This window comes from Rhopilema esculentum, chromosome 14 (genome assembly GCF_057945365.1).
Source record: "Rhopilema esculentum isolate cy_ngs chromosome 14, ASM5794536v1, whole genome shotgun sequence".
Taxonomy (NCBI): Eukaryota; Metazoa; Cnidaria; class Scyphozoa; order Rhizostomeae; family Rhizostomatidae; genus Rhopilema; species Rhopilema esculentum.
Window position 1 is genome coordinate 5073295 of NC_142828.1, and position 22504 is coordinate 5095798.

At 38.9% G+C, this 22504-nt stretch overlaps 2 protein-coding genes across 3 annotated transcripts; both read left to right on the top strand.

The window, feature by feature from the left end:
- The first annotated feature begins 14 nt into the window (after window positions 1–14).
- LOC135696186 (heat shock 70 kDa protein 12A) lies at window positions 15–4495 on the top strand. Its single transcript, XM_065215483.2, has 4 exons — window positions 15–1463; window positions 2145–2366; window positions 2647–2809; window positions 3205–4495. Exons 1-4 carry the CDS (start codon window positions 252–254, stop codon window positions 4326–4328), a joined length of 2721 nt encoding a protein of 906 aa, XP_065071555.2. The 5' UTR covers window positions 15–251; the 3' UTR covers window positions 4329–4495.
- Window positions 4496–7317: 2822 nt separating this feature from the next.
- Window positions 7318–19574, top strand: LOC135696191 (uncharacterized). 2 transcript variants are annotated; one of them, XM_065215491.2, is made up of 6 exons: window positions 7318–8000; window positions 12912–13724; window positions 14530–14787; window positions 15220–15289; window positions 15961–16089; window positions 18198–19574. In XM_065215491.2, the coding sequence occupies exons 2-6, from the start codon at window positions 12912–12914 to the stop codon at window positions 18383–18385; spliced, it is 1458 nt and encodes a 485-aa protein (XP_065071563.1). In that variant the 5' UTR covers window positions 7318–8000; the 3' UTR covers window positions 18386–19574. The 2 variants fall into 2 exon arrangements, with proteins under 2 accessions (XP_065071563.1, XP_088968567.1); XM_089112441.1 differs by lacking the exon at window positions 7318–8000 and adding an exon at window positions 8008–9928.
- Window positions 19575–22504: the final 2930 nt, after the last annotated feature.

A 22504-nucleotide genomic window follows, 5' to 3' on the forward strand; every position in this document is an offset into this window, starting at 1 on the left:
AGTCTCATTTTGAAAGCGCCTTGAAAAGTTCTGAAAAGTCATTTCGCAAATACCAAATCAGTGTTGTTCTATCGTTTTGCTAATGGTGACCAAATTTGAATCGTCTTGATCCTGTGCAGCTGATACCTAGTTGAAAAGTATTCTTGTATGCAAGGTGAGAATTAAAGCGTCATATCATAGACATATCTTTTATGAATGTTTGGAAAGGAATTTTCGTGCCTAAGAAGTGTTTCAAATTTTCTGGATAAGCCATGGATGATCAACGGAGTGACTCATCGGGACCATTCAGCATTTTAGCCAAGAAGTATCGAAAAAGAAGCGCAAAGCAACACAGCAAGAAACTGCGAGATCTGCTCGGAGAGAATGCACAAGTTGAGAGCGACTCTGATGCCTCAAAATGCAGTGAATCTTCAAGCAGGCAAAACGAGGACGAATATTTATCAGAGGCACGGAAATCAAGCGTTGCTTCGTCTACGTTGAGCAGCAAATCGGAAAATAATTTATACGACAAAGCAACAACCACAAACAAAAGCAAGGAATTCCATGTAAAAGATATTGAATTGAAACAAAACAGCGATCCTGGGATTGTTGCTGAAGAATGCGATGGAATGAAAGAACTGACCAAAGGAATTGAGGGTATGAATAACGAAGAGAAAAAAGACAATAAAATCAATGATGTGATTACAGAAAGCGGCAAGCTATTTAATAATCGTGGTGAAGCGGACATTGAATGCAATCTCGAGAGGGAAACGAGCAGCCAGAGCTGTAACGCGAGCAGCAGTAGCCCGACTGCCAGCGTAAACGAGAAGAGAGGCAGCAACAAAGTGAAACGAAAATACAACGTGTTTTATCACGAGATGGAAGAGCTGGGTACAGACAGTGGCCTTGATGAACAGGGAGCACCGTCGCATGACGAGCAAAACAATGATGTAAAAAAGGCTATTGATCAAGACGGGAACACTCCCAGTGATAAAGCACCGAGCGATGGGTTGCTTAGCAGCTTTCGTCAGAACCAAATGAGTGGCAAAGCTAAAAAGCGTCATTTCTCTTCGAATGGGTCAGATCTTGATCGCAAGATGGGATCACCGATTTCTTCGCGTTCAAGTTCTATGCGGTCATACTCCAGCTCCGTACCTGCATCGGTAGACTCGGGTTTGCGGATGGGATACCAGGAGCCTCACTCGTCTGTCGTTGTCGTTGCAATTGATTTCGGAACCACTTTCAGCGGCTATGCATTCGCTTTTACTCGTGATCCAGAGAGCATCCATATGATGAGAAAATGGGACGGGGGCGACCCAGGTGTGAACAATCAAAAAATTCCCACTACTTTGCTGCTTAAACCTGATGGCTCATTTCACTCATTTGGCTATGGGGCAAGGGACTTCTATCATGACCTAGAACAGTCAGAAGCGAAGAAGTGGCTCTATTTCGAAAAATTCAAAATGTCCTTGCATTCTTCTGAGGTATGTTTAAAACTTTATGACGTCAATCTATCTTTAGGCAAAGCCTCCTTTTCATATTTCAAAAGCTTTGTTTAAACCTGCTCCCCCTTTCAGTAGCTTGATTATAAATGCAACGGCTAATAAAAATTCAAAGGTGCTTAAACATCTGAACTCATTTTGGCTTGTTACAACTCATCTAAAGGTTTAAACAATGAACTATAACGACTGTGTTTTTATATTTTATGTAAAGGGCCATGTACTAACACAGAATAGGAGTATATTTTCTGTGGTACTATGTCTCCATCAATGTCCTTGGCTACTAATGGCCTATCTGTGCTCTAATACTTATGTGCACCTATTTTCTCTCACGTACACCTCTCTGCCTCCCACTCGCTCTCACTGCCCGCTGTATTTTCCCCGGGCCTAAAACTTTTTGTGACACATATATTCTAATATTGTGAACCGAATAGGATCTTTGCAAAGTTGTTGTTGTCAGACTTACGAAATTACCGAGGTTACCAGCTCTTGTACCCCCAAAATTTTACCCCCTGGCTTCACTGTAGAAAGGCAGTATACGGAATCCGAATCCTATCTTTATTTCTTTTATATAGCTAGTTCTTCAAACTCATCTGAATAACAAAGCCAGCATTTTTTAAAGGAGTAGAAGTTGCAGTTCGAGTATCTCTTTTTTCTCTTATACAGGATCTGAATCCGGCCGTTTTGATAAATGCAGCCAACGGAAAACCGTTTCCTGCCTGGAAGGTTTTTGCACATGCGTTACGATTCTTCAAAGAACATGTTCTGTCAGAGTTGTCCGATCAATCAACGGCGAGAATTCTTGAAGAGGATATAACATGGGTTCTGACTGTACCCGCAATTTGGAGACAGCCTGCAAAGCAATTCATGAGGACGGCTGCACATGAGGTAATATGCATTTTCGGAGTACGTCCCCATCGCTGTTTGTCAATCTTTCATCTTTAGAAACCTGCAAGATAAAGTTTGGGCAATTACTACCTCTGCCCTGTAATGTAGCTACAGTGCCGATTTTTAGCAGACCTATTTTTCAACGGTTAACAATAGTTGCCATAAATTTTCTTTATAACTCAAACTAGACCTCCTATGTACAATCTCTAATGTCCTCGACCGCTTATTTCTTTTGCTCGTTTACTTACATTTCTTTTGTATTTTGCAATCCCTCTATTAGGCTGGAATTGCATCATGGGATTGTCCTGAAAGGCTTCTCATCGCTTTGGAGCCTGAAGCTGCATCGATATTCTGCCGAAAATTGCGTATAAGAGATTGCATAATTGAAGATGACGTACGACAAAGATCACAAGACGATTCCCTGATTTCTGAAGATTTTATTGGTAAGTAGCATCAGATACGATTCATTTCAATTTTCAGCTTAGGTTTATCATATTTATCAAGTAGGAAGATAAAATGCAAGAAATAAATTCGATCATGAAATTATTTCAATGCTGACAGCTTGGTTTTTTAAAAAAATTTGGCAGAAATTACTGCTGGTACAGCATCAATAATCTTATATCATCTCTGTCTTAAAAGACCATATTGTATTTAAACCTCCTTCGCGTATCTGTGTGACAGCTTTCATCTGGCTGAGACCTAGTGGTAACATAAAGCAAATCTTTTGTGTAATTTGTATCCATCAATAAAGGTTTGAGTAGAAGAGAACATAAACTCTCTTTAGCTACTAGTAAAAGTAACGGTGCTTGCAGGTTGCTTATTTTCTTATGTGTTTTAGGGGCAACTCAATACGTTGTGGTGGACTGTGGAGGAGGAACTGTCGACCTGACTGTTCACGAACTTGATGTAAACACGGGCACTTTGAAGGAGCTTCACAGGGGCACTGGTGGAGCGTGTGGGGCAATTGGCATTGACGCAGAATTTGAAAAGTTAATGAAACGAATTTTCGAAGCTGATTTCATCGAGAAGTTCAAAGCAAAACGTCCAGCCGGGTGGGTTGACTTGATAATTGCATTTGAGTCGAAGAAGCGCACTGCCCGGCCTGGCAGCAACACGGCATTGAATATTTCATTACCTTACTCGTTTATTGATTACTACAAGAAAAAGAAAAGATCCACCGTTGAGAGTGCGATAAAGAAATTAAAAAATGCAGATATAAAGTGGTCTTCTCAAGGCATGTTGCGTATTGCACCGGCGATAATGGAAGGCTTGTTCAAACCTGTGGTTAACCAAATCATTTCCCATGTTCGAAATTTGCTGGAAAAGCAGGAGCTTGTAAATATTAGGCATCTATTTTTGGTGGGTGGTTTTGCGGAGTCTCCGCTACTGAAACAAGCTGTCAGAGATGAGTTTGGTGAACGTGTACGAGTTGTAATCCCTCATGATGTAGGATTGACTATACTTAAAGGTGCTGTTCAGTTTGGCCTTGATCCAACCGTGGTGAGAGTGCGCCGATCAGCCCTGACCTACGGAGTCGGTGTTTTGAATAAATTCAATCCCGATAAACATGATCAATCGAAAAAGGTTGTTAAGGATGGAGTGGTTTGGTGCAAGGATATTCTAGATACTTTTGTCTGTATCGATGATTCGGTGGGTCTTGGAGATGCAGTGACGCGCAGTTATGCCCCAGCTCGTATCGGCCAGAAATCAACTGTTATTAATATATATTGCAGTGAGAGGAAAGATAACTTATATACAACTGGAAAGGGCGTGAAAAAATGCGGCCAGTTGAGAATTGAAATGCCCGAATTAACAATTGAAGATGTACCAGAGGAAAAACGAAATAAACCTAGAGAGTTGCAGGCGACAATGCTATTTGGAGACACTGAGTTAAAAGTGACGGCACTTGATGTTTTAACGGGGAAAACGGCAAAAGCTGCAATAGATTTTCTGAATTATTAGCTATTATACCTGCGAATCAAAAAAAGCCTTCGAAGAATATATTATTTTCAAAACGAACCTTTTTAGAATGTATTTTACTTATCAGATATGTATTGGAAAGCATACTTATGAATTATCAAAATTAATTTGTGAAAATGATAAATTTATTACTGCCCCCTGTACGTGTGTAGATACCTTTTTGAATCAGGCAATCTTCTCTTTTGCTTTAAGAACTTGCTTTGAATTTAAAGATCTAGATTTTTTGGCACAGGGAAATTACCTGCAAATATCTGCAAACAAATTTAGATAATTTTTGAAGATTTTTTGAAAATCATCGTTCGAGGAGAACTGTTTGAAGAAATACACGTTATTTATATAGGAAATTTTTTCTAGCCCCCCCCCCCTCTCAGACTTTTTTAGCTATTTCCTAATTTCAGCGCTAAAACTTTCTTAACACCTTCTTAATGTAAAATTGGGAAGTTTTACGTTACTAAACATGCGCATTGATGGAGAAGATGAAATGCTATAAATATGCTATATTTCTCAAAAACCCTCAACGTCATACTGTATTCGTCGTTTCCTGTTCAACACATTAGTGTACTGTTGAAATATTTCACTCTTATACCACAGTTTCCTTTGAAACTTTGAATATCTAAATTGTTCAACTATTTTTGGTTTCAAAGATCCATTAACTTTTTGAAGAACCGAGCACAACTCTCTTATAAAATACTTTCTTATAAAAAGATCGTGTAGGACAAAACAGGAAGGGGAGAGGAAAATTCCTAATCTAAAGACCCTGTGTTGATCAACCACAAAACCAGTAGCGGCTTTAAGGGAGGTCCATGGGACCATTGCCCCAGGCTCCGCACTCATGATAGCTAAAAGAGGCCCAATGCCTAAGAAGAAAGATAGAAATTATAAAGAACAAGGGCCCCGCAGATGTTTTTGGCCCCAGGCCCCGCAGTCCCTAAAACCGCCACTGCACAAAACCTTTACTTGAGTTACATTACGGTTGTTGGTAAATCGAGCACGTTATGGATTTTGAAATGAAATCTATTTTTGTAAAATTGCTGTCCAAAATTAATTGCCCGCTTGGGGTCACAAAAAAGTGCGAGGGCAATGCCAAATTGAGTCGGCTTGTCAACTGAAGATTGCAATCGAGGAAGCTCTTTGTTTGTTATTTGAAGGCAAGAACTTCAGTAGTTAAAGTATTGAAGAGCCTTCAAAGTTTTGTTATCTTGCAATTGATACAGAGTTTGACACAGATTTGTTACTTTGCATGGGATAGATTTTTTTTGCAATTTACTGAATTTTTTTGCAAAGTCTTTGTGAAGAGAAGTCTTGTTTTCTATCACGTATTTGACAGAATAGATCCAAAAATTAACTGGAAAAAGGAACTAAGCCAATTAAGATAGGTGCAACGGTCAACGGAGCCTTATCATACTTAAAAAGTGATCAAACTGCAATGACATCAAAGATTGTCGTTCAAAATGAAGGAAGTTCGAGTCTCATTTTGCAGTTTGGTGTCTTCGTTGGGAGCTCTCAGTGCGGTGCCCTAAACAAGCATTCAACGCAAGCTGAAGCATTTTAGCAGGTGGATCTGGTGCACAGTCGATATTGGTGTTAACCATGAATGCACAAACTTCGTTTCCTAAGTTTTCTAAGTTGTTCATCCTAAAGTTTTTGGAAGGGCACAAAGGGGCAAAAAATTATGCATGGGTGGGACATGCCCCCGCGCCCACCCTTGGCTTCGTGCCTGGGTCGTACGCTTTTGGCAAGAATCCTTTTGTTTTCGAGATAAAGAGACACTGTCTAATCTAAGGAAAGTGTTTTGGCACAGGGCATGGTCTGTATTTAGCTAAATTTTGCTACAGTAGAATCCCGTTATAACGTACTCGGTTATTACGTACTTTCGGATATAACGTACTGATGTGCTTAGTCACGGAAAAAGGTGTGCTTGGTTTTAGTCAATTTTAACATACCCTCGTTACAACGTATTTCGGATATAACGTACTTAATACGCTGGTCCCTTGAAGTACGTTATAACCGGATTATACTGTATAATACAGAAATCAAGTTTTAGGGTATGGGATAAGTATGTACATTCATGACACGGGGTCCACGCCACAGGGGGGCGGGGTAGCCATGCCCCACACTTTTTTGCGAAGAAAGTAGTTTTAGAGCTGCAGTAAAAGAGGTAAGAAGCTTTGGTCCTCTACTTTTTCTAACCTTGACCCCCCTCACTTTCAAATTCGTGGCGCGGGTCCTGTGACATTGTAATTATATTTACTTCCTCTTTGATGTTCAGGGTCTGTTTGTTGCACAGGCCGACCCGTATCATGTGACGTAGCAGTAAAGATATGTACTGTCTGATATGATCAGTGAAAATCAGAATGTAGTACTTGATCGACGTGACAGCATACTGTCATATGCATTGCGGTTTAGGATGACAAAAGGCCGTCCCTAGAGATGTCAAGCTAGAGGGTACAGGCTCTCAATTTGCCGACTGATGGGCGTGGCTTTTCGGTGTGGCTTTTCATTGTCACATGTACCTTTTGTTGAGAAAATCGATTTCCTTGTTTAAAAATCCTTGTAACCATTGACGATATCTAACACCAAGTTAAATTTTATTCTAATGAATAAATCTGGGCCGTCGAGAAGGGGGAGGGGGATGTGGTTGTGACCTACGAAATTTCTGCAACTAAAATCTTACAACCTCCCTATTTGTAATTAACATGACTTTTATAAAACCAAACATTGCGAAAAATGACATGGCCATTTAATGTCTACTTGTTTGGAGAATGTCGTCAGGATTATGCCTATGTTAGAATCTTTGATGGTATAAAGCAAGCCTTTTGGTCAGGATATATCTATGCGAATGTTTTAATTTGTGCCCCCCCCCCCAAGGACTGCAGAGCATGTTACATATTCAAGGGGCTAAAACATTTTTTTGGGGAGGGGGGGCTAAACATGCTACAAACTCAGAGGAAGGAAATTTGTTGTATAGTTTTAAGTACAATTTGTGAACCAAGGCTCCCCAGCCCCCGCTCCTGTGGTCCCAGCCTCTACAAAAATATTCGATTGTGTCAGTGAAACAATTATAATTCCATTACCACCATTATTGCTCGAAAAGTACTTAAGTATCCATGTTTCCACTATTTCGTGCCACCCGCAAAATTTGCGGTACCAAAAACTTGTTCGACTTTTCTTTTTCCTAAGTAGCAGGTTTCTTGAAGATTTTGTTTCCAATTATTAGAAAAATCCAGCTTGATTTCAGACTGTAGTCATTGGATACTGCACCCTCCACGAAATGGCAAAGACTGACTGAACTGTCCTGTGCTATTAAGTTCCCAGGAAACGTCTGGATGGACTAAATCTCCAGCCAGTCTGGTCTGCCTTTTACAGCAAGTGCTGTCCGTAGACGTGGGCCTTCTCCTCGCCTGCCAGTCACGTGCATGGATGATAACAAATCGATGACGATATCCCCCTAACAGGATGATAGGCAGCATCTGGTGTGAGCTTTGTCTTCTTGCTCGGGGCTGGTATACATCCGTCTTTGTAATAATCGCAGAGCGGCTGATAGTCGAAGGAAGTCGTTGGAGAGTGACTAGTTATAGACTGGACTTGATTTGATAACTTCTTTTTCGAGCTTACTTGGACATAGATACGCGGTCAGACAGTCAAACCATCAAGGTAAGAATTTATTTTCTACAGTCAGTCACTACTCGTGTTGATGAAGATCATCGCCAAGGCTATTGTTTTATGTGAGCTGCTTGTGTTTTGATGGCCTAAGTGCAGTGACCGTATCCCTTGCCAGGGATAGACGAATGTAGCTCGTCCTTCGCGATTTCTTCATGCCTTATTATAAGCTAGATTTTCAAGTTTATTTACTTTTGCTCTCAGTATGTTTTGTGTTTTCTCCCGTTAAACGTATACGCTGGTATGCTCCCGCAGACGTGCCTTGTCTATCAACTTTGCGACCGAGACCCTTCTGGAGTCGGCCGACCGAGACAAGGATGGTATCATATGGTAAACTTTTAGTTTTACGTGAAAAGTTTAGTCAAATTAATTTCGGAAGTTGGTATTTGACTTGCGATGTTTTCGGGGTCCCCAGCCACCACTGCCGAAGACACGAGGGATGCTGCATGTCACGGATGAATGGAGGATGAAGCAGCCTGATCGCTGACTGTGTCAGACGCAACTGAAGGGTGTTAAAGCCCACGAACCTTGTCTTGATCTGTTGCCAGTGAACCTACACCAGGCATATCTATCGATCTTTCTAAGGGGTTTCCTCTTGGTTAAAAGGCTTGGTCGCGATATTGAGTTTATTTTTAGGAAACCAAGCAAGTCAAGGGGATGTGGTGGTGAGGTTGACAGTAGAAGGACCTGCTGTAGCGCAAGGTCTGTGTGAACACTAGCTGTGTGGAAACCGGGGGTGAGATTAGATACGAAACTTCATCATCGTGAAGGTGTTCCCGTAATTGCCACCATTGTTATCAACAAGAAATTTTGCGCTTTCGCCAAGTTGTAGTTCTCAAGGGACCATCAATGCCAGCGAAGATCATCCTTCGATGATCGCATCATCATCTAGTCAATATCGTCATTGCGTTGTCTTTACTGTTATCACAGCAACCATCACGATCATCATTATAATGTTAGCTATCCCAATCATCATCAATCATTATTTTAAATCATCACTACCATCGGTCGTAATAATAATAATCATGATCATGTTAATCATCAGAATAGCCACAGTCGACATTATCAATAATTATTATCACCATGGTATCATAATCACCACTACTTCATAAATCATCAATCACCAATCACCGCCAAAATGCTAATATCACAATCACTTTCAACGTGGTCCTCATCGTTATCAACCATCTCTCTGCTCTTTTTACTGACTTCAGCTAATTATTGAGTACACTTAGTGCGTTTCACATAACGATTGATTCTTTCATGTACGTTATAGAATCGCTATACAGTACAGAAAATATCAACCAATGATCAATATTAATTCGCAAAATATCCTCGCTACATACAATTTTGCTTTTAAAATACCAATTGTTTTCGGGGCATTTCACTACAATGCAAAAGTCGTGGCTCTGTCGTAACTGTGCTACTTAAAATTTAATGGCTGTCAGACTTTAAGAAGAAATTATTTGACGGGATTGCCACGGATTTCCTCCCATAACTAAAATATGCCAATCAAAAATACACGATATTTTTCTATACTGAAACGCCCAGCGCCTCCATAACACAATTTTGAGTAGAAATAGAGCAGTTTCTCGAGAGGAAAGAGTACCCTATGTATTATTAATTGAAAATTCACATTATAAGTCTCGGTTGTGCTGTTTTCCGGGAAAGAGAGCGGATACTGGGCCGCCTCTTTGCAGAGTAGCTCTCATTTAACCCTTTAGACGTTTTCTTGTTTTCTTTCTTGCAACAAGGTTATTTTCGTGTCCAATGCGAGGACAAAAGCATAGAACTTGTCTGCCTTCAAACCGGTGTCTTCCCTAACAGAAGGTTGGTAGGAGACCTCTACGTAACAAAGGCCTTCACTGTGATTGGAAGGATTCCCGCAGCTGTGCATTGGCTTCTATTCGCATTGTCAGGAGGTAACCACCATTATTGTCTTACTGCCTCCTGTGAGTTAGACTGACAAACGCTTCGGGTTCAAAACTAGACCAACGTATTGTGTTGTTTTTATTCGTGGCTTGTTGCCGGAGGTATATTTAAACAGCTGTTACGTCGCTCGCTACTCCAACCTATTCATGTTTGCGTCTTATTCCGTTGGGCCTCATGATGTGTGTGTCTTCGCACTGCCACCGCAAATGTTAAAATTTAAACTAGTTATACATTGTACTGTTTATAATTTCACTTAAAGTGTTAAATACAAGGGTAAAATTGATTTCTTGCCGTCATATGATGACCTGTTGGAGGGAGGGGGCGGGGCTGAAAATTTTCCCCCACTCCTCTGTCTTTTTCTTCATCTTCAAAGCGCTCTGAATATGTCTTCAAAACAGTTCCAAGAAACAAGCGCAATATGTAAGGGACTATACAAGATGTAAGAAAATTGCAAACTTTATCAAATTTGATGATATTATATAAAATATTTCATTTATTTGCGTACCCTTTTACCAGTTTGAAATATTGAAAATTTAGATTTTTGTTGAAGGTCCGTTTCACTGACCGTCTCTCTGTAGAAAAATGGGAAAAAGTTTACCTTGAATCGATACACTTTATGAAGTAACTTATCCCAAAATACATAGATAGCACAGATAGAACATCTAATAAGCAAAGACCGAGATACAACTTTTTGTTTGGGGGACCACTCCTGATGAATAAGTGTAACAGCCATATTTTTACAAAATAAAAGTATTTTACTTGTGCTACTCAAACTTTTTGGGAAGGGCCAAACAACCCCCGGCCCCCCGGTATCTCTGTCCTTGCTAATAAGTCATCGAGTGTTATAGTTCATGTTATTTGATCAGTTAAACAAGGAAAGAGTGCTTGATCCTCTAAAATTATAGTCATTTTAGCGAAGTTTCTAAAGGTAAAATTATGGGGGGTTTTCTTAAATTTTTGTCATTTAACGTGTTGGTTTATATTGAAGGATTCTTGTAGAAACCATGAAACATATTTCAGGGAGGGTTATGTTTTTCAAAAGCCCAATTCTCTAAAGTTTTTCTTGATAAATTTTGCCCAGAAAAGGTCGCGCCTGTAGCATTTTAAACGTTATTTCAGCCAATGCAGTTTCTCTTCATGTTGATGTTTTTCGTTGTCGGTTGCCTAAACACTTCAATGGAACAAGGAGCAATCTTTATCATTGTGTGGAAGAACACTCAGACAATGTTTTGCTGCCTTAACAATGGCTCAACGTTAAATAATTTCCAAGGAAATTTCAAAAGGAACACAATGTGAAACGATCTAGCATATCTCATAGTATTTAAAGAGCTTCAGACTTTGCCCTTTCATTGGTCTCGCTTATCAATGTATAGCCAACTTCCAACCACAATAAATGAATCAGAAGTTCCACTCTGTTATTTATCGCTCCTTACTATAGCCAGATCCTTATTTACTCTGTAGACAATTGATCAAGCGCCGGGGGGAGGGGGGGGGGGCTTTTTTGTTCACTTAATTTAATGTTCGTTTTCAAAATAATAGCCTAATAAACAGCTAATTAACACCAACTTGTAACAATAACAAATATAACTAAAAAAATCGTGATGTTTACATGTATCCAATATTAGAAATATATGGTGTGCATAGTCTACACGAGCAAGTAAGATCCGTTTGTTTAATTTCATCTTGAAATACTTTACAATTTTCTGCCAATCGAATGTCTAATTGTATAGAGTTCCACAATTCATTACATCTATAGAATATTTTATCTAGCCCATAAGTAACAGTGTTCGGCTTTTATTGTATAAATGATTGATTTCGTAAATTATATGCAAGTTCATTTGTCACAGAGCAGATAATTGTTACCTACAGCCAAGGATAGACAGTGTTGAAGTTTTGCATCCCCTACCCCCAGTTTAAAGTTGATATCTCTGCAGTTAAAGTACTTACTTACCAACTTTGAGAAGTGCGGAGGGTAGAAGTTTTAATATACAAGGATGCTCCTCTTCACAACAGCTCTGTCCAAGTTTCTAGGCACATGCGGTCCTTTGTTGTCTAAAGGTCACTGGATTTTGGTGATGATGATTATATTCAATAAAGTGATGTTCTTTTCCCTTCAAGGTATTAGATTCATTCGTGATCAAAAAGTTCAACACGTCATTTTGTGTAAAGGCTCGAGAGTTTTACTATGCTTTTGACATACTTACCCAAAGATTGCACCAATTTGATATCTTTCGTTTTCTTTGCTGTTAAAGGAAACAGGTTTTATTTTTGTTATGCGTATAAAGGTACTGGATCGCAGAGCGTTGAGAAAAGTGGGGGTCTAGAAATAGGGGGGCCAAAAGAGAATGAAAAGAGGCTTGATTCGTGGTTATTTTGCATTTTTGGCAAAAAGTAGAGGAGGTGATAGCCTCACCCCTCCTTCTCTGCAGTACCTGAGGTAACACATCATTATAAACATATAAATTTGATATTTACATATATGGAAAGTTTTCACAATGCTAAAATGAAAGTTGAAATTGGGAGCGTAATTTCGATCAAAATTTCAATCAATCCAGAGCTTTGCAACTAAGATATGATTCGTCTAAATGTCGAAGCTTGGATGGGCACAGCTGTTCAGCTGTTCAAGGGGACCTTTTTCAGGAAAAACAATTAAACCACCTAAATGTCCCCCTCAGGACCCCCGTTCAACTTGTTGCTCATTCCTCGCTCACAGCTTGTCGTGTTAAACATCATCAAAGTGAAAATCATAATGAATCAGTATTGAGAATTTAAGTCAAAAGGCCCCTTTCACAACCTGAAAAGGGCTCATTTTCAACCATGTGGGGGCTATTTACATGTTTTCTCTTAAAACTTGTAAAGGAGAATGTTTACAGTGCTCCATTCATACCAGCGTCTAATTTTTAGGTTTCTGTATCCAACTGCAATGGCGTGTAGTAAGTTCTACTAAAAAGTGTTTTTCATTTTCCTTTCTAGATGGTTTCTATGGCAGCTGGGGACTCCTTGGTCGTCTGGAGGAGGTGCACACCGTTTTGTGAAAAGTCAGTTGATTGTCCCGAACACCACGAACTCTTACAAGCAATTGTAAATTGTACCGACCAGTTAGGACATTTATCAAATTTGGAGATATTGAAGAACTGTGTGGAAAAATATGAATCACTCGGTTGGGAAAAAAACGACGACATACCTGACCCAGTCATTTCAAACAGATATCCACTTGTCCATTGGGCAGCATCTCTTGGTAAATGTAATGCTCTAGAATGGATGGTACATAACAATTTCGACAAGTGCGTAACCGTTACGGGACTTGGCGAAAATGCTTTGCATAGATCTGTGCTTTGCTTATATAAATCAAGATCTAAGTTTACCGTGAAAGAATTAAAACCGAAATTTACGAAGATTGTTTCACTGCTGTCTCCGTTGCTATCGATGTCCGATGATGTGAACAGGGACACACCCTTGCATACGGCTGCATCGATGCTTTTAAACACCGATGTCCGTGTGGGCTTTTTTCAAATGGTCATCGAAGTAATGGCCAGCTTCACCAATAAAATGCCTGCTGAATTAGATCGAACAGACATTCTAGACGCAAGAAATAACGATGGCGACACGGGATTACATATCCTAGCCGGCGTTGCTGACAGAGGAAAGGCTGAATATGCTTGTTCTGCAATCACGGCATTGATACAAGCGAATGCCGACAAGACCATTCGAAACAATGCTGGACAAACGCCGTTGGATATTGCTATTGTGAAAGGGTTTGACAACATCATTGACGAACTCGTCAAGGTATTTAGCGAGTCGTTATTTTTAAAAAGTATTTTGAAGTGATTTTATGATAGGACAAAATTTACAAAAGTCTTCAAAAAGCAGACATTTTAAAACCTACTTAAGCTTTTCATCTGACACTTTTCAGAGTATAAAACGTCAGAAACTTGATCCATTGATGTGTTCACATTTTGTCTACCTATCGATAGTACCCCTAGATTGGGAAACGCCTCATTTTTGCAACGGAATTTATTTAACGGGGTGTCACAACCCTCGCGTGTTGGTGGCATGCAATTTTTCCCAGTTTTCTTATTTGAAACCAACTTTCTCTAAACGCGATAATTATTATGAGGTATTTGCTTGCAAAAACCTCATAATAATTAATCTTAAATTTTGAAATGACAGTCCCAGCCACTTCATATAACCTGCTTGGGAACTTTCTCCCAGCCTCTCCCAAAGAAGTACCTACCAAAACACCCGGACTATCTTCACACCCCGGCTACCTTTGCAAAGTTAACTTCATCCTAGGTTAGCTTCAAAGCGATCAGCTGAAATTAAAATCGAACCTTTGTAATCTTGTTTATTTTGTTTGGTGAACAACATCAGTAGGCCACCAGCTGAAAACAAGGTTTCTGAATTATTTCTCAAATTTTTAAAGCCAGTTTCATCGCTAATAGAAATTAAGGTCACGATGTGACTGTTTGAAAGCTGTGCGAATATGGTCGTAGCTGTTTACGTTTTTATATTGCAGGGTGTCATTCCTCGTTTGTAAAGTTTAACTGGTACAATTCCGTCTTCTTTGACTATTCTGTTTTGGAAATTCTAGATAGGCCCGTCGAAGCCGTTATCGACCCCTTTGAAGGATCATGACAACCGAAAAGCCAGCCAATCGCCATGCACCATGGTGCCAAGTCGCAGAAGCCCTTCCAGGCCAAGTAGCAATGAGAGTTGCTCAACAGCTGACTCAGTGAAAAATGGCGGATTTAAGAAAGGGTCATCATCGTCTTTGCATGAAGACAAGAATGGAACAGAAAGCATGTCTCCGGTCGATGTAAAACAAGAGCCAGGATCACCAAGCGGTGATGTAAGCTGGTCAAATCTTTTTCCCATTGTTTCTTTCGTTTCAAATGTCTTAGTATGATTGTTATCTTATCTTTTCGTGGACCTAAGCTTTGGTCCTTGAACTTGAAGTTAAACAGGCTTCCTTCTTTCTACCTTTAAAAAATGAACCAAGGACAAATTATGGCCAGAATTTTAATTTGCTAAGGTTATGTAGTATTTACCGTTTTGTTTTGTAGATGTTTATCTCACTGCCCCCTGAAAAGCAGTTCTAACGGGCAGCGGGGGGGGGGGGGGGTGGGGGGGGGCTACAGTGCCTTAAGTAATTGAAATTAATGAAATTAACATCTTCTTTTTTCGTACATATAACAATTTTCTTATTCTTTTCAATCAACGCTCTTTGTTAATTTCCTTTTTATATGAATCCTGTATGCTTGACTCAATTTTTTTTCACTAGTCGCCTTACCAAGGAGACTTCCCTGAAAGCGATGTTGCAAACATGGATGCAGCAGACCTTTTGAGGAATGGTTAGTATCTTTGTATTGACAACACGCTCTTTAAAAGAAGTATACTATGGCAGTTTCGTCCTTTGCTTATAATGTACTTGCAGCTGTCATATTCTTGGTTTGAATATTAAGCATGGGAATTCGTTGTGTCAACTATCGTAGACTTTGCTTTATGACCAGCTGGAGCTCCGTATTCGTTTTAACTATAGCGGGTTTATGCAGAATAATGTTTTCCACGACAAACAGTTTAACTAGGTTATGGCGCCAGAGTTATACTCCCTCACCTTGTATTCTGTATTCTCTCTTGTTGAAAATACAAAATAAGCCATAGTGGTATAGCATATGTAAAATGTGCCTTCAAGGTGTAAGTTGTCTTTTTTGGTCTATATATCTGGGAGGAGGTCAAGTGTTTCTGTAGAATTGCGTCTGTTTGAAGTATAAAGAGTTGAGTACGTGCGCTTTAGTGGTGTAATTAACTCTGTTTTATTTGATCCATTTCCTTCTTTCAATTTTCGTCCAAAAGATTCTTTTCCAGGTTTAATTTGAGCCTGATAGGCTAAAAGTACTTATCTCACCAAAGCCTTGGTTTACGTTACTCGAATCACGGCGTACATTGAACATTTCACGTACATAGGTCATCATTTTGTATTTCCAACTGACTCCATTGATTCACCATATTCCACCTTTTACAGTTTCTGCCAATTCGACGTTGCTCCAACATTTGCAAGAGGCTGGCCTGCTTACGGAAGTGTCATCACTACTTCTTCGAGCAAAGGTCCGTGACGAGGCTCATCTCAAGAAAATACAGCAGCAAGCCAAAGGTGAGAGCTATATCAAACTTGTTAAGTAACATGATTACATTTTAACCATCTGCATGATGCCAGTGAACGAGAGAGAGCAAAACACATAAGGTCAAGAACAAAAAAAGTGAATAAGTTGTTACCATAGTTATACTTTTAAAGGGGTTATTACCAAAATATCGTACATGATAATTTTAGGGTATTTTACTTTTCAGGGGCTGTTTACCAGGGGACTTTCATTCAGGGGTATGAATGAAAAGAGGCTTGGAAACTCATTATCAATATGAAATGTCATCTTTCAGTTCGTTTGCTCTCTTAATTGCTGATTTTTTATCAAATTTGCGAAAAAATTTTCGTAGTTTGCGTTTGTCATGGTCGGAACGCAGTAATGTGCAAATAGCAAGACATTTATTATGAAGTTGGGGATGAAATTTTCTAAGATATTAGAAACTTGAAAATGGCTTTGAAAAAAGCAAACATTTAGTAAACTAAAGCTTTTCATCTGACACTCTTCAGAGTTTAAAACGTCAGAACATAGATCGAAAACTCTACGCTAGGAATATATATACCCAGTTGTGGATCAAAATAGGCCAATCAGAAACACGAGCACGTGACTGTTGAGGTTGACCAATCAGTGCCGCTTGCCTATTGAGAATGTTACCAATGGAGTCCTAAGGTGAAAACGAACTCCTTTTGTCTACACAGTTTTGTCTTTTGTCTGCTTATGTAGATAGATCTACGTTCTGACGTTTAAACTCTGAAGAGTGTCAGACGAAAAGCTTTAGTTTACTAAATGTTTGCTTTTTTCAAAGCCATTTTCAAGTTTTGTACTTATTTTTATACGTAATCTTTATTTTCTGATTTTGATTCCGATTCTTAAAAGCAGTAATTTTTTTTAGAACATTCAGGTTAATAAAAAAGTAGTATGCAATTATGCTAGAGCAAGGGTGGGCAATTAATTTGTACAAGGGGCCAACATGAGAAACCTGAACTGTGTTTTGACATTTGGATGTCCCTTTTCTCCAAATGTAAAAGCACTAAGTTAAGCTGCCACTGGCTACCAGAAAGAAATAGATATTACGTCAATGTTTAAGTAAATATATGAAATCATGGTGTAGGTAAAGTGGGAAAAATACGCCTACAAAAGTATTTACAAATAATGGCAAGATTTTCAAACCCAAAGTAACACAGTTGTATAGCATGAACATAGTAACATGTTTTCATTCATATTCTTATTGACCACCCACTCCTGCGGGCCGGACCGAAACGTGGCCGAATGTGGCCCGCGGGCCGTAAGTTGCCCAGGTCTGTGTTAGAAGGTGATACGATTTGGATCAAACAATTTTTTATTTACATTAGCTAATATTTAGATTTGCTATTATTTTTAATATTTACATTAGATCAATATTTTTATTTTATTTACGTTAGCGAATATTGGCGAATTTTCGTGTCGTTCCCTAGCAGAGTTTTTTGTCATTTTGCAAATTATCTTGGAATTAGAGTATCGTATAAAAATCGCAAGATTTCCAAATTTGATATCTGAACCGAACGTTTTAAAGGCGAGGCATCATCTATAAGCCTCTTTCTCAATTTTGAGCGGCCCTTTCTTTATTGGGCTGTGCAGCACTTGTTCGAGTGTTGTTGAGTGTTGGTTTAGCCTAAAGGAAGCTTCACCTTTGGGGTTGTGCAGGCAGTGAAATAAAGGAATAGGAAATTTTAACGAGTAAAGCCTTGTTAGTAATTTCCAAAGCTACACGGGAATGCTCAGCTCAGTTCTGGAGTTGCGTTCATTTATTTTATATTATTAGTAAATTTCCAGAGCCAAGACAAAAAATGGCGGTCGTACGGCTAATTATACGGGTAAGATCAATAAAACATGAGAATTTCAGTTTAGTGCAGTTTATTTGACCATGGCAAATGTTTATTGCCTTTTAAGGAAGGTTTTAAAAACTTAGGCCTTTCTTCCGGGGAAAGGATAATCGCTTATCTTGACCTAGTTAAGTTTCTTCGCACTCTGACACTTTGTAAAAGTTTTACTTTTTCATTGCTCTATTTTATTTTGTTAATTTTTGTTTTAAGTGAGAGACAGATTCTTGTAGCTTTTAAGACTGCATTTTCTCTGATTTTAGATCTTGATACGCAGATTCGATACAAAAAGCACGAAATAGAAAAAATCAACCAAGAAGTCGAACTTTTGTTTGGAAAAAGAAAGAAATGTGAGGATGACGCATCGCAACTTCGAAAAAGACTTAACTCGTGTCAAAATGCAATTAAAGAGATCCCCAGTAAAAAGAGCAACAATTCAAACTCAACATAATTTGCCAAAGGCCTATTTGAGTAGGGATTTCAGTACCTGTTCGCAATCCTGTTCTTCAACCTTTGGGATATTCACCAATTTGGGATTATTTTCAAGTACGACTTCACCAAAGGGATTTTCGTGATGTAGACACCATCAGATGCAGACAGACATGTAAAAGACACCATGCAGACTTTGCATCTTGGAAACAGTGAGTTTTGCTAATGACATGATTGTCGACAGCGCACGATAGACAGCTTTTCGGCTCATTTGAATCCTTGTTGGTGGAGGCGTAGACAGAAAGCTTAATTATTTAGCAAAGGAATAAAAAAGCGCTATCTTAGGCTGATGTACCCGCTGAGAATTCCCTTTCCCTGGGACAGAACATGGGAGCACCACGGTTATTTCGCACACATTGTGGTCCCACGATGTTATTTCGCACACAATCTTCGCAGCTACTGAATATAACCTGGACAAGGCTATGCGTAGCTCGAACACAGATTTATTGCCGAAATTGTAGAGATATGAGGTGAATTCCAAGGAAAGCATTCTCTGTCACGTGGATTTGTTGTTAAGGTTTATTCTCAAAGTATTTCCGTCAACGGTTTTTTCCAACTAAGTAGTCAAGAACACAACCTTACACTGTTATAACGAATAACATAAACTCATACTTCTGCTAAGGATTCGCTTCACTAATTCCTTCCCCGTCCATGCATTAAAAAGGACCTGTATACAAAATTGGCCTCAAAGAGCCTCAAAATTGATCAAAAATTAAGAACACATCAAAAACAAGCTGAGGCTGAGCTTTTGTAAAGTTTTACTTTGAGCAACGTTTTATCTCAAAAACGAGGATTTTTTGCCATGTATGGGTGCTTTTCATAAATAAATATTCAAACTTTTCGGCAAATGCAGGTTGTCGCACTTTTTTGGCAAATGATTCCTGAACATCCCCCTAAAGGGAAAAAGCTAGTAGTTGCACTGCTTACGCCCTATTAGATTAAGAACAAATGAAGAACAATCAACAGGACCTCTCTGAAAAACACTCCGATGATGAGAGCTTCCTGTTTAAACATTGTTGTTATTATTATTTTTATTATTATTTTTATTATTATTATTATATATTATTATTATTATTTTAATCCGGAATTACATCCTTTTTAACTTTAGTTGTTTTATTTTTTTTTTCTCAGTTTTTCCTTTTACCTTACGATTGTTATAGTTTTTTTCTTGTAAAACCAGGCTAGCCAATTGCAAATTTCCTTGTAATAGTGAGATTTGTAGTTGTAGCTAAGGTTGAATTGAAAATGAAAAGTTTCCATTATTATTATTATTATTGTTATAATTATTATTATTATAAGCAGCTTGGTTTCTCCCCCCATGATGGTAATGACCGCATGTTTCAGCCAGTACACTGGTTTCAGTTTGCTGATGATGCTGCTGTTGTTACCAGTGGAGAAAAGGAGAACCAACTCTTATTAAACTGCTTTACCAGATGGTGCCAATGGGCAAACTTCATTGTCAGGGTTGACAAATGTGTTACCTTTGGTGTCAAGAAACACTCTACGCGATCCCTCCAATTTCAACCTAAACTTTTCATCTGTAACCAAATAGTGCCTGCTGTCAAAAATGGCGATTCCTTTAAGTATCTTGGTCGTTTCTTTGATTTTGAAATGAGTAACCAAGATCATAAATCTAAACTCGTTTCTCTTTTCTCTACTCTTATGAAGGATATTGACGACTTACCTCTCCATCCTAAAAACAAACTGCTATTATACCATCGTTATATTCTGTCAAAAGTTTCATGGCATTTTACTGTTGCAGATCTACCAAAGACCTGGGTTGTCCAAAACCTAGACAATCTTGTTTCCAATTACATTCGCCAGTGGCTTGATCTTCCTGTTTCTGCAACATTGAGTGGAATAATCCTCTCAAAAAATCAGTTTGGCCTAAATCTACAACTGCCTTCTATCAAATTTACGCAATGCCAAACTGTCTGTCGCAATGCCCTAAAATCTTCTCCTAATATTGACATTCAAACCCTATGGAAAAACACCAGTCATGGCACGAACCTACAGTACGACATCTATCGTAATACTAAAGAGGTATTAAAGGCTGTCAAATCAGACAACAAAGAACGTCTCTCCCAAAACTTAACATCTCAGGGAGCCACAATTACCTTCCTACTGAAACATTCACTGGAAAAGCTGAACGGTATTTGGTCAAGTACACAGAGCAATTTGCCTAGTAACATCTTTAACTTTACCATCAAGTATCTTAACAACACTCTTCCAACTCGAAAAAATCTGCTGAAATGGAACCTTAGTCAAACATCTGACTGTGAATTCTGTCTTCTTCCAGAAACACTTCTACACGTTGTTGCTGGATGCAAAGTGTACCTTGACCAAGGACGCTATACTTGGCGTCATAATTCTGCATTAAACTTTCTAGCCACTTCCTTTCAAGCAATAAATGGGTCTTCTCTCTACGCAGATTTACCAGGCTTTCTTTCCCCTTCTATCATAACTGGAGATCAACTACGCCCTGACTTACTTCTCAAAACTAAGGAAAACTGTCTGTACGTTTTAGAGCTAACCATAGGCTTTGAAACAAATCTCAACTGCAATGCTGCCAGAAAGTCAGGGAAATATGCCACCCTCGTATCTGACTTAAAACGTCAGTTTAAGTCAGTCTCGTTTGTCAATCATCAGTTCACTTGGTATTTTTGGCGACTCCTGCAGCTCATTCATCGACATGTGTGACTCTTTGTCCATTGATCATCAACAGAAACGCTACCTCATCTCCAAACTTACAAGCATCTCCATTCGCACCACATACTATATATTCTGCTGTAGAAACAAAACTTGGACTAATCCAGAGCTACACCCCTTTTAACAATTTTTTTTTTTTTTTTTTTTCTCATTACTACGATGTAATAGTTTTTATTTTGTAAACACAGGCTAGCCAGTTACAAATTACCTTGTAATAGTGAGATTTGTAATTGTAGTTTTAACAGGAATTCAAAATGAAAAGTTTCCATAATTATTATTATTATAATTATTATTATTATTAACAATGCAGCCTCAGATTTTCAGAAAAATTATGAACAGTCAGCTTGGAGTTAAATATACTGGTACTTATAAAAAAGTGTAATTATTTGTAATCACTTTACGGGAAGGAAGAGTGACTTGGTCACTGGCAGAAAAGCAGTTTTTCGTACTTCCAACATACACTTTATCACCCTGCAGTACCAATTGTAAACAGTCTTAAACTTTATATTTTCCTAAACCTGATAACCTGGATTCGTCCATTTGGCTATGTTTTGCGCCTTCCGACATCCAAATTGCTTGTTCACGCCTTTCTATATCATCAACTATTTAATCCGCCGTTTGTTACAAACACCGTTTTGTCATTAGATTTGGCTTGTAAAGCGCTCCCTCCCAAAGCCGCTTGGCTTCTGGTCTAGCAGAATAACTTAGTCATCAGATGTTTATTTGAACAAGTAATTTTCAGGAGTTTTGTAACATATGCATTGTTTGTAAATAAACGCATCCAGATTTCTAGGCATCAATGTAAGTACTAAGTAGAAGATCGTTGTAGGTGATTTAATAATACAAGGGAAAGAAGCAAACTTATCTTCAATGCAAGGAGCAAACTGATGAGCTTTTGAAAATTGACGTGTATAATCTGATATCATCATACACTCAGAAAATTGTTTTTGCCTTTTGCAATTTTAGCCTCATAATGAGTCATTGAAGTTCTACTTGCGAGTCGTGCAGATTCAAGAGAGTTGCAGTAAACCACGTAAGGTGTCAAAGACGTCCCTTGAGATGTGGATGAGTTGGTTCAATGTACTGTACATTGTAGAAGGGGGGAGGGTAATTGTAAGTCTAAACAACTAGTTTAAACGCTTTGCATTCAGCGAGTAATGAATGGGTTAGTCGTAAGCATAGAAATGGTCTTAAGGCTATTTTCCGTGTACTCGTTTCTACGCTGTCAAACCATCATTGTTTGGGCCGGTATAGTAAATGATTATTTGAGAATCATAGGACCCAGCCACGTAGCTGCAGGGGGGGGGGCACGGGGGGCTGCCCCCCAAATGAAAATTTTAACAACAGCTTGCCCCCTCTGGCTACAGTTTTC